This window comes from Herpailurus yagouaroundi, unplaced genomic scaffold, assembly GCF_014898765.1.
Source record: "Herpailurus yagouaroundi ecotype Mexico unplaced genomic scaffold, PumYag 163, whole genome shotgun sequence".
NCBI classification, from domain to species: domain Eukaryota; kingdom Metazoa; phylum Chordata; class Mammalia; order Carnivora; family Felidae; genus Herpailurus; species Herpailurus yagouaroundi.
In genome coordinates this window covers 37,752,960-37,765,791 of record NW_024412404.1, presented here as the reverse complement: position 1 = coordinate 37,765,791, position 12,832 = coordinate 37,752,960, and the positions used below count along the sequence as shown (strand labels likewise).

General features: G+C 36.6%; 1 protein-coding gene across 9 annotated transcripts in view; it reads right to left on the bottom strand.

Moving 5' to 3' along the window:
• The window catches only part of R3HCC1L (R3H domain and coiled-coil containing 1 like), a 94,333-nt gene that overhangs the window by 29,025 nt on the left and 52,476 nt on the right, over nt 1-12,832 (bottom strand). For all 9 annotated transcript variants that reach the window (XM_040486095.1, XM_040486092.1, XM_040486093.1 and 6 more), the window contains one exon: nt 3,062-4,884. In XM_040486095.1, coding sequence (XP_040342029.1) covers nt 3,062-4,870 — 1,809 coding nt within the window. In that variant the 5' untranslated portion in view covers nt 4,871-4,884. The remainder of the gene's footprint in view (nt 1-3,061; nt 4,885-12,832) is intronic.

Sequence of the window (12,832 nt, the reverse complement as noted above, 5' to 3'; positions counted from 1 at the left end):
GAGCAATATAAATAATAAATTAAGAGTAATAGTCACTAAAAGGCTATTAACATTATTGAATTTGTGACATCTTTTAATAACATTATTATTACATCTCCTAAAACTCAAAGCACAGGTGATCATAGTTTGGAGTTGGATCTGCTAGCAGCATTCTCAATCTACCTCCTTCCTTCTTGCTCTGTTCAACCCTTATCCCTCAATGCAGACCTCACTCCCTACCAAGCACCAACCCAGTGTGTGATATCCAAACACAACACCCAGGCACTGGCTGTCCAGCTTAAAACACTACATACTCCTTTCTCTAGCCATTCCAAGCTTCAGGTCATACAAGTATCATTTTTGGCTATATTACGATGCTCCTCAAAACACTGAGTGGTTGCCTACTTTCTTCTGCACCTATTCCAAACAGTGTTAAGATCTGAAAAACAGACTTGCACACCTGAACCCTCTTGCCCCGTTATAAAAGCTGTATCCCTGGGGCGCCTGGGTGGCGCAGTCGGTTAAGCGTCCGACTTCAGCCAGGTCACGATCTCGCGGTCCGTGAGTTCGAGCCCCGCGTCGGGCTCTGGGCTGATGGCTCGGAGCCTGGAGCCTGTTTCCGATTCTGTGTCTCCCTCTCTCTCTGCTCCTCCCCCGTTCATGTTCTGTCTCTCTCTGTCCCAAAAATAAATAAACGTTGAAAAAAAAAAAAAAAAAAGCTGTATCCCTAAGCTACCATACAGAATCCAAGTTCCAGCAGCAATCAAGTTTTGAAAGCCCCTGGTGTCCACCCTAAAAAAGCACAGAGCTCCAACTCTGCCCTATCATCTACATCCATTCAATAAATATTTGTTTACTAAGCCTCATTATGTGTAAAGGGCTCTTGCCATACCTTTCTTTTGTAGGAAGCTATTCCTTCTCTCCTGTGCACATGTGTGCTCTCTGCTCCCTCAGATAATCTCTTTGAACATGAAGACCTTCCAATGCTTGAATCCTTTTTGTTTTTATTTTTATTTATTTATTTTGAGAAAGAGAGAGAGAGAGAGCACGAGAAGTGGAGGGGCAGAGAGAGAGAGAGAAAGAGAGAGAGAGACAGACAGAGAATCCCAAGGAGGCTCCACACTGTCAGTGAGGAGCCCAATGCGGGGCTCAAACACACAAACTGTGAGATCATGACTTGAGCTGAAATCAAGAGTCAGATGCTTAACCAACTGAGCCCCACAGGAGCCCCCAATGCTTGGATCCTTAATAACTTCTCTATGTTCCACCTCACTTCCCACATTACTAGTATTTATTAACCTAATTTGTGTCTAAAACTTCTGTTTTTCTTCTAGTTATGTGTGGACAGCCATCTCTAGTTATCACACTCATATTCTGATAAACATTCAAGTGTATGTTACTACCTTTTCAGCAATGGTTCTCACTTTGTATGCATCAGAGTCACCTGAAAAACACAAATATACACACTACTGGGCTAAATAAAGAGTTTGCATTTCTAACAAGTTCCAGGTGATACTCGTACTTTGGGAAGCCCTGCCTTTGAGAATCTGATGAAAAACTGCACGTACATATAAAATTTTGTATGCAATTTCAAGGGGTTCATGGATGCCATCTGTAGTTATTTTCTGTTCTGTATTTCTTTCTAAGGAATATTTAGGACATAGTGCTTCCTGACTTGACCATAGGAAGTGCTACCTGTGGTACATGTGCACATGCAAACACCTAAGAATGAAGAGGAACTGCTTGGTATTGGAAAGTCAGCTCTGTCCAATGGGCTACACCCTCTTCATTCTCACATGTGTCTTCACATGCATGTGACCGTTTTTCTGTACTTAGGGTTTAATTCTGAGAAACAAAAGAACCAATCACTTCATATTTAAAAGGTTCTCTGGAATCACTCAAACAAAACTATGTTATAGGTAACAACATGGTCTGGTAGAAAGAACATGAACATTGGATTAAGAGAGAACTAAATAGGGGCGCCTGGGTGGCGCAGTCGGTTAAGCATCCGACTTCAGCCAGGTCACGATCTCGCGGTCCGTGAGTTCGAGCCCCGCGTCGGGCTCTGGGCTGATGGCTCGGAGCCTGGAGCCTGTTTCCGATTCTGTGTCTCCCTCTCTCTCTGCCCCTCCCCCGTTCATGCTCTGTCTCTCTCTGTCCCAAAAATAAATAAACGTTGAAAATAAAATATGTTATAAAAAAAAAAAAAAAGAGAGAGAACTAAATGGAAACCCTGATTCTGCCTTTCCTAAAGGTCTGACCACTAAGCTTCAATTTCCTCATTTATAAAATTGGTGATTTCATTGGGAAATTATTTTTTCTCCTTCCAGACACTCCTATAAGGAATGAAAGGGGATGTGGTTTTACTATTTAACACCCATGATTCTTATTTATGGCAAGGAATTTAAATACTGGATAGAGTGAATGTCTAAATTAGGAAAATAAAAAGATGAAACTAAATAATTTCTAAAATGACTTCTAACCCAACATGTTGTATTTATGAACTCTTGACTAGCCAGCATGTCATTATTTACTCATACTTTACATGTACTCAACAATCATTTATTCTGCAACGCAGCATAAACTACTTAAGAAACGATCATACCTTTCCTTATTTTACCCTTCCCTTCTCTACTTCCTTCCCTCCAGTGTCTGACAACATCCCAACATTTCCTAGAAAAATACGATAAATGTGAATAATAAATTACTCTCCTCCCCTCAGATAGGCCTGGGTAAAATACATCTTGTCAATGCAGAAAATCCCTTTTGAAGAAGTTTCCCTCTTTATTTCCTCAACAGACAGTCAGAATCTGTTAAACTCATCTTTAATCTATTCAGTAAGATCTCTCACAACTTGGTTACAATAGATACTCAATTTGGTATGTTTTACTTTGTAAAGACCTATCAGACATTCTTTTCTCAATCTACAGTCCTATTTGTTTATTGCAGGAACCCTTACATTGAATGTAACATGAGTGAATGTATGAATGTGCACAAATGTCCATCAAAATTACCCCCCCAAACACCAGGCTCTATGAATCTATAAATTATGTAAGCATCGAGTAACTTCCACTGAACAGACCTCTTGTAGAAGACGTGGATCCAAGCAGTCACCATCATCATTAAACAGAGACTCCCAGCTGTCCTCAGTAGCAGTACTTCCCTCCACATGAGATGTTTCCATTGCTTTCGGTGCCATAGATGTTTCCATAGATACAGATTCCGTATCAGGAAAGGATACACCAAACTCTATATTCTCTGAGTGATCTTCCTCTTTTGTCTTGAACTCTTCGGCAGTTTTTAGTTCATGCAATGCCTTTGTTATATCACCCGTACAATCTAGATCAATGCCCAAGGCACTGTCTGAAAGTACTTTTGTCCCATTAAACATACTGAGTTCACAGTCCAAAAAAGTGCTACAATTACTACCAGCAATCTTCTTTATAGGTAAGGAGGAAGCACAATCTGACAAGCTCTCTATCAACTTTCCTGTTGACTCTGTGAAACTAGATGAAATACTCTCAGCATAAATATCTGAGCAAGCAGTCAGGCTGCTGAAATTTTCTATGTCATTCCCACTCCCAGCTACATGAAGAGGGGCTGTATCTGCACTCATTTCTAAATATTTTGAGAAACTATTTGTGTTGCTACAGGCCTCACCAGCTGTTCTAACTGCAGCTACACAAGGGCTGCCCACAGTTATCTGATCAGACAGGACATCTGTAATGTCCATCTTACATGCCTTCTGGGTAATGTCACCTACACTCTTCAGCCCATTATCTAGATCTGTTTCATGAGCAAGGAGAGCTGTATCAGAAGGTTCATACCTTATACACAAGTCATCGGCAGTACTGTCATTCTTCTCATACTCTCTAATCAGTGTTGGATCAAAAATGCCATTTATACTCTCTAATTTGCTGACTATGGCCATTTTATGAGAGATGTGACCCAAAGTCTCAGGAATGGAATCTATACCTCTCTGAGCCAAGATGATATCTGTACTGTTGGCTGTATCACCAACATTCTCAGCTTCAAAGTCTACACAAGTTTGATCAGTGACACCATCCGCACTTCCAGGAACAGAAATGGCAGTGATGCCTCCATTGCCGAGAGTCAACATTCCACACGATGTTTGCATACTTTCTGGTACGGTTTCAGAATCAGAACTTAGTTTTACTGCCACAGTCTTACTCTCAGGTTTCAATACAGAATTAAAAACTCCAGGAAACTGGGATAGTATCTCCACCACCTTGACATCAGTTTCAATTCTGTTTTCCAAATCTCTGCCTTTGAACGTTTTGCCACTTACTTTGTGCCTACTGAAATCACAGAATTCCATATTTTGGAATGGTGTGTTTAGAACCTGGGCCTCACCCACTTCTGAACAAGACTGAGACAGAAGCAACTTCCCAGGTCCTATCACATTTGTGGTTTCGACCTCCAAACACTCCACCTTCTTTGGTTTAACGTGTCTTTGTAAAGGTGCACTAGGTAGCATCCCAGGATTTGGGACACTTTGCTGATGTCCTTGGGATAATGCTTCTTTAGATTCTGTGGTTCCCCTCCTAACACAAACCCTATCTTTCTTTCTTTCTTGAAGGCATGTGTCTTTTCTTAATTTTGTTGAAAACTTCTTTCCTTCCCTATGGTTGTGTTCCTTATCATCAGGATTAATGCTTAGTGTCTGAGTCTCAGATTTGCCTCTAAAGATCTCCTTTTGGAAGAGACCATCTTCTTTTTGTTCTTCTTTCACCACAGAGTTAGGTGGACCACAGCTTTTTTCTTCATCACCTGACTTAAGCAGCACTATACCCCTTCGAGCTTTCGGTATATAAAGTGCCATGTCAGGCCTTCTGGCTCGAACTCTGCATCTCTCTGCTGCTTGCTGCATGGCACCACCTCAATCTGCAAGAAGACAGAATACATCAATTACCAAAAATGAAGTACAACATGCTGAACCAAGAGATTCTTTAAAGACTAGGTAGAGGGCCTACTAACCCATCCTATAGAAACCCTCAAGTTAAAACAAAGTAAAACCTGCCATAAAATAATTAATGTAATAAGTCATGCCACTAAGGAAAGTAAATTCCAAAATAACTCATGAGCTCATGAATTTTATTCATGTAACTCTCTTTCTTCATATGCCCCAAACCCTTTACTTCTACATCTGAAGTCCTCTCTACTTTTTTAACAAGTAGCCCTGACTTGGCTAAATTAAAGGATTATCAGAAAAGTGACTGCCAGCTATTAAGTACTCATGAAACACTACTATCTCCCTATTCCTGGGGCCCAGAATTTACACTGAAGAGTATATTCAAGGAGGACCTCTAAAAACACATTTGTTTAACATAAATGTATCCACATAAATATGATTTTTAAAAGTAACTTGAATGGAGGCTAGAAAATGAGACAACTAATCCAGGACTAACTTCTAGAACCTGTTGCTCTTGAACTATGATTTTTGGGAGAATAGGTAGTGGGAAAAAGAACATCATTATTCTAATACTATTTAATCAAATGACCTGTCATAAATTTTTCTTCCAGCAGCAATAAAATGGGTCTGGACAGGATGAAGAAGACTGGAGACCAAGAAATGTGATGCAACAACTCACATTTAGTAACTTCTTGAGAAACTCACCACAATTGGCCAATGGAAATTAACAAAAGGAAAAAACTTAACAAATGGTTAAATAAGGCTTTATCTACCATCAACAAAATACAAGAAAATGAGCTAGATGACTTCATATTGAGTTTTTAATCTTCAAAATTATACCATGAAGTATTACTGTATCCACAGCAAAAAGAATAAGGAGGTACATCACAAAGAAACACCCATATACACTCAGAAGCATTCACTGTTAAGATTTCACCACACACATTACAAAGAAAATAGATAATACTAGGGAAACTATTTCCAGATCCCTCAATTCTCACCTGCTCCAGAATACCTTCTCAGTGAAGAAGCTCTGCTCTCATGGCACAGGCTGTTTTCTTTGCAGCCCAGGTATTTACCGTGGCCCTGAGCATCAAATGTTCCCATAAATCCTCTCATTCCTTTTCTCTTCTGAGGTCTTAATTATCATCTAACCTACAACTCATGGTAGATTTTCTTTCTAGCTTTCCAGTTGTGGACGAATAGGACTTTAACATTTAGACATGCCAGAATTTTTCAAAAATGCCTACTTTACAAAGACAGAAGTACTAACATGTATTTCACTGGGAGCCCATAGACAGTGTATCTTGATCTCAGTTAACAAAGCATCTGACAATATATGTCATGATGAACTCTTGCATTATAAGATGGAAAATGTGGGCTACTTAATAGAACTAGAAGGTGGACTTGCAGCAAAAGGTAGTAATAGGCAGAAATGAATTTAGAGAGGATTATTTAAAGATAATCTGTGTCCCCACAGGCCTTTGAAATTCAACATTTTAAATAATAATTTGAATATAAACAATAAACAATGAGTGCTTATCAAATCTGCAACTGATACAAAATCAGTATGGTTAATAAATGCCCAAAATGATAAAATTACAATTTAGTATCATTTCTCCAATCTGGAATGCTGTGCTGAAGTAATACGAATAAATACAAAGATCTGCTTTGATTAAAAAATCAAACACTACAGACCACCTGATTTGTGTGTGATTGCACAAAAAAAGAATTAAATTTCATCTGTAAAGTCAATAAACCTCAAAAGGTAGTGACGTGGATGTTTACAAAAGCAACACAATCTTAGATTGTACAGCTCAGAAAATATACCACACAAAATATGGTTAAAGGAATTAAAGGTTACTTCTTGCCTAAAGAGGTCTAACTGGAAACATCCAAACTACCTTTAAACCTGAAGAGCTAGTTGCTCTACAGAAGAGATAAATGTTCTCTTCTATGATTCTATGCTTCTCCAGAAGTCAGTACCAGAACCAATTGGTAGAAATTAAAGAAAAACAAAGTTTAGCTCCATATATAGAACTTTCCAACACTATTAATCAGGTAATGAGCTCTGTCTCTACAGTCTGGATGACTGACTGATACACTAGAGAAAGAATTTCTATCTGTAGGTAAGTCAGGATTTAAGTATTCTTCAGACTTGAAATTCTATGATTCTATTTTTCTCTTCCACAACAGATATGTATCAAAGGCTTCAAATTTAAAATTATTTTGTGCTACTGCTAATGACTTTTAAAACATAATTTTCCTTTTTTAAGTTAATGCCCACATGTCATGATACGATTTCCTAAAGCTGAAAACAGTATAAGAAATTTATACCACCCACTTCTTACCAGAACACCAAACTCAATTAGGCCATGACCAGCAACGCGCTGGTAAATGTTTAGCAACCAGCTTTCCACTAATTCAGAGGACTGGTTGATATTTTCACTCACATCAATGATGTCAACAATGTGAGTAACTTCTTTGCTGAAGTGAATAATCATTTCTGAAATGCAAAATATATTCTCAATTTTTGAGCTATGTACAATGTAATAGATAAAGACCTGACACTTTAAGTTTGCATTATTAGCATTTTCTCCATCACTTTACATATAGACAAGCAATAAACAATAAATCAAGCCCCGATTTATGGCATTTGCTTAACTCTGTGATGTAAATATTCCTACCATAGCTAATTCCAAGCTATCGATGTAACTTCACTGAAAATGGAATTGGGGAAAGACACGCAGTAACACGCCATGATACAGTAGCTCAACCTAAAGGTTCGATATTCATAAATAACTTCAAGAACATAAATCATAGTAAAATAATTAGGAAGTGAATTTTAAATATTGATTACCTTTTTTAATGCCATTTATTTAATAATAAGCTATGTAATTTAATTCTTAATGATGGCTGTGCTACCAGTTTGCAAAATTCCTAAAACTTTTAACAATCAGCTCTCAGACCAGTAGGAGATTCTCCAATACACCACTGGCTAGAACAATTCTTTCATAATTTCTCACAGACATAGAAAAAAAGAGGAGCATCCCCATCTTGTGGACCTTTAAGATAATATCAAATCAGTTTAAAGCCCTGTTATGTTTTTTGTGAACTTTTTTTTGCAACTGTAGGCATGAAAGGCCTTTAACAAGGGGAGAAGGGATGCCTGGCATACACAAGTTTTTAAATCTGTCTTAGATTAAAAAATTCCCACCCAGATATTTACTAATAGCACTTGATGTTTTCTTTCGCTCTTTAATATGGTTTTAACTTTTTTACAATATTCTAAATGCTTTTTATTGGTCCAGTTTTCTTCTTAACAGGCAGGTTATTTGGGGTGTACTTTGCAATTTATTCTGGAATGGCCATCAGCATGCAATTACATTGCAGAGAATTATATTTTCTGAAGGAGATAAAAACTTAAGATTCCTTTGTGATGGTGGGCAGTTAACTGCTAATATACACCTTTCAAATATTTTAGGCCAAATCATTTTTTTTCTATCCTAGACTTCTGAAGACTAGGTTCATTTGTGAGAACCTGTCCAACTGCTTCTAAAGTTTCAAATATTTCTTGAAAGAAAATAATCAGTAACTTCCTCTAAGTACTTCTCTGTCCCATCTTCATGATAGGTAAACTAGCATAGAACAAATCAGGCTTTTACAATTTTTATAACAGAATTTTAATGCTGTTGGCCCACATTCGGTATATAAAACATATGGATCCTTCTTCAATCAACAATAGAGAATACTGGCACTTAAGGCACTCACTGGATAATTCAACCATGAACTGATTTGATCCAGTACTTACCAATGGCTCACTAGAGACAGAGGATATTTGAGAGAAACTGCCTAATGGGCATGTTAACTGTTCATTCTTCAAGAACAAATTAAGCACTACCACTTTGTTCATTAGAATGCATCATAACAACAGCATATATCTGGTCTTTTTACTTGAAAATAATTTCAAATTTACAGATAAGTTACAAAAGCAAAAATACTACAAACAGCACCCTGCAATCCTTTACCCAGATTTATGTTATTTTTACTCCATTTGCTTTATCATTTGCAATCGTACACGTTTCCACTCTTTACACACACACACAAATATTTGTTCTAAACCTTTTGAGGGCAAATTACAGACATCATGGCCCTTTATCCCTAAATACTTCAGAGTATATTTCCTATAAATTGGCATATTTTCTTTGATAATTTTAATACAGTTATCATGTCAGCAAATTTAACATGGATACTTTTATCAAATCAAACATACATATTCCAATTTTGTCAGCTGACCCACTAAAGACCTTTTAGTATATTTCCCTCTCCAATACTGGACCCAGTTTACAATCAGGTACTGCATTTAGTTACGTCTCTTTAGCCTCCTACTTTCTAGAATGTTTTCACAGACTTTTCATTGTCTTTTAGGACATTGACAATTTGGAACACTGTTCCTTCTCCCACCCTTTTTTTAAATAGAACATCCCCCAGTTAGGGTTTATCTGGTGTTTCCTCATGATTGGATTGAGGTTATACATTCTCAGCCTGAATAGTACATAGATGGTCATGTGTCCTTCTCAGAGCCTCACATCTGGAGGCACGATTCCCATCTGTCCTTCAATGGTGACTTTAGCTTTGAGTACCTGGTCACGGTACTGTCCAATTTCTCTACTGTATAATTACTGTGTATTGTCTCCCTTGCAACTAAAAGCAGTCTGTGGAGTAACACTTCAAGAGCATACAAATATCCTACTCCTCATCAAAATTTCCCCTAGATTTAGCATCCACTAACAAGTCTAATCTGACCCAATCTTTAGTATGATGGTTGCAAAATGATCTTCCAACTCTGCAAGTTCCTTCACGTTTACCGGTAAATCCTTAGCATTTTTCTGAAAGCAAAAGTAAACTATGTATCTTCACTCACTACAAAAGCTAAGATTAGATTTTCTAAGTTAAAAATCTTGATTTTTACAGCTGGTGGATACAGGAAATGTCCACTTGCAAAACATTTTCTAACTTTTGCAAACCAAAGTTGAAAGTAATTACCATCTTATCCCATCTCCCATGTATAAAATAGAAGGGAAAACAGCATGTCTCTCAAAGTTACACAGTCTTTACCAGGTATAGCAAATATGTCCCTTTCTGCTCTCTTCCAGAAAACACAGAATCAAGTCTGGTGTACAAATACAATGAATGATTAATCCATCCCAGACGTCTGGCAACATTTATTTCTCTATCCCTTTGGGGATCTCAAAATCCTTTGGAAAGAAGACAAGGCACAATTAATGTATGTTAATAAACAGGAAGAGGATCTTCTCTGTATCATTTCCATATCATTAATTTCTGCCTTCATCTCTCATCTCAATCTCTTCCTTCAATTTTCTTTAGGATAATGCCATTTTTCTTTGATTAACTTCCTGAGCTAGTGACTTAATTAGCTATATTCTAAAGTTTTTGTTGTTGCTGTTATTACTTTTGCATGACAAAAATTTTCAAGCACATATTAGAAAGTATTTATAATGACTCTCAAATACCCATTACTCAGCTTCAAATCAGAGCCACTGTTTCTTCATGTTATCTGTGCATATATTCCCACCCTCACTGGATTATTTTAAAGTCCCAAATATTATTTCATTCTATCCTTAAGTACCTCAGTATCTGTCTTTAGAAGACTTTTTTTTTTTTTTAACAAACCATACACACCTTAAAAAAAAAAGAGGGAAATAATTCTTTATATCCAGTGCTCAACTTCTGAGGCCAACTTTTTTTTTTTTTTTTGAACACTTGATTTGTTAAAATCAGGATCCCAAAAGATCTACACACTGGTCTTTTAATTTATAGGTGCTAATCAAACTGTTTATGTTTTCCTATCTTGCCATTCGTTTGTTAAAGAAACTTGGTTATTTGTCCTATAGAATTTCTCACATTCTGTGGAGTTTGCTGACTGCATTCTTGTAGTATTGTCCAATAAACTCTTATAAATAGTCTCTGTACTTCCTAAAAAGTGGTGATCTAGAGGCTTGATAGGATTTGGGTTTAATTTTTTTTAAAGCAAGAATGTGTCTAAATCCAACTATGGGGGCGCCTGGGTGGCGCAGTCGGTTAAGCGTCCGACTTCAGCCAGGTCACGATCTCGCGGTCCGTGAGTTCGAGCCCCGCGTCGGGCTCTGGGCTGATGGCTCAGAGCCTGGAGCCTGTTTCTGATTCTGTGTCTCCCTCTCTCTCTCTGCCCCTCCCCTGTTCATGCTCTGTCTCTCTCTGTCCCAAAAATAAATAAATGTTGAAAAAAAAAATTAAAAAATTAAAAAAAAAAAAATAAATAAATCCAACTATGCACTTCCTATTACATCACATCAGAGAGCTATAATGTCTGATTGTCTCCTCTTTGTAACGTTAACAGTGATTACACACATACTCAAATGATAACCTTACTTATTGTTGTCTGCTTAATTAATCATGGGTGTTATATGTGTGTGTGTTCATTAAATCATGTTTATTAAAGTACTGTTCAAATCGTATCTTATTGTCTGTTTGCTTAATTAATCATTGGAGTGTATTTGTGAAATACCTATATTTGTGGAATTATTGGTTTGAGTCTGTATATTAATTTTTATACTTTTATATAATTTTCTGATGTTACCTGATACTTACATTGAAAATTATTCTATTTTCCTGATAAACTGTTACTCTTAACCATTATGCAGCAATCTCTTCTCTTGCTGAATTTGGGGGCAGGGGTGCTAGAGTCTATGTTGTCTAAAAGTAATTTAACTATGGCAGCTTTCATTTCTTGTCCTTTTACTTTCAACTTGTGTTACCATGCTTTAGATGTATCTCTTGCAAACAGCATACAACTGAACTGTGTATTCTTTACCTATTCTGTCAATGTCAGTCTTTTAATTGTCAAATTTAGTGCATTTATATTTATTACAATTATAGATATATCTGGAAATACTTCTACCTTTTTATTTTGTGCTTCCTTTCCATTTATCCTACTTTTGTAGTTTTATTTCCCTACCTTAAGATTGACCAAGTTGTTTGTTTGTTTGTTTGTTTTCCTACTGTTCAAAAGGCTCCATACTCTTATTTCTAGTCTGTTAGCATTTTAAAATGAGTGCTTCTCTCAATACCTAAAGTTAACTATTATTTGTATCTGTCTCCTAAACAACTGTACAGGTGTTTTTATTTCACAGTATCTTCCATATGTACTTGTAGTTTTTGTCTGAAAATATCTTTCCACTGCTCCCATCTTTTAACAGATTTGACTTCTGTTGTTACTATTAGGAAATCTGTTGTCAGTCTGTCACTGCTTTGTAGGTAATCTCTTTCTTTTCTGGTGATCCTCTTGATATTCTCTTAGGTACCTGGTGTTCAAGTGTCTACTATGTGTTTTAAGTGTGTGTTTAGTATTATTTTTCTACTAGAACACCACTGTGCTTCTTGAATTTGAGTATTTTATCTCTGAGTCTTTTACCAATTCTATTCATTCAGGGCAATACCTTCAGATTCACCTTCCACATCACTAGTTTTTTCTTCAAATTTGCATATTCTGCATTTTATCCTATCAGTTTTTAAATTTTAATGAATAAGGTTTTATTATAGAAGTCCTATTTACCCCCACCCTCCCCTGATCTCCCTGGTCTTAGGCTTTTTTAATAGTTGTGTTGATATTGTTCTGATACTTGTTTTCTTTTTACCTTTAATCATTTTTAACACTTCCATTTTATTTTTTAATGTTTATTATTACAATTGTGGCATTTACTTTTGTATTAGTTTTATACTTCAATTTTTATTATAATATTAAATATTTATTATGTAACAGTTCTACTTTCTGAAATTCTTGAGGATTTAATTCTGATGTGTCTTGACATGATTCTTCTTCTTCTTCTTCTTCTTCTTCTTCTTCTTCTTCTTCTTCTT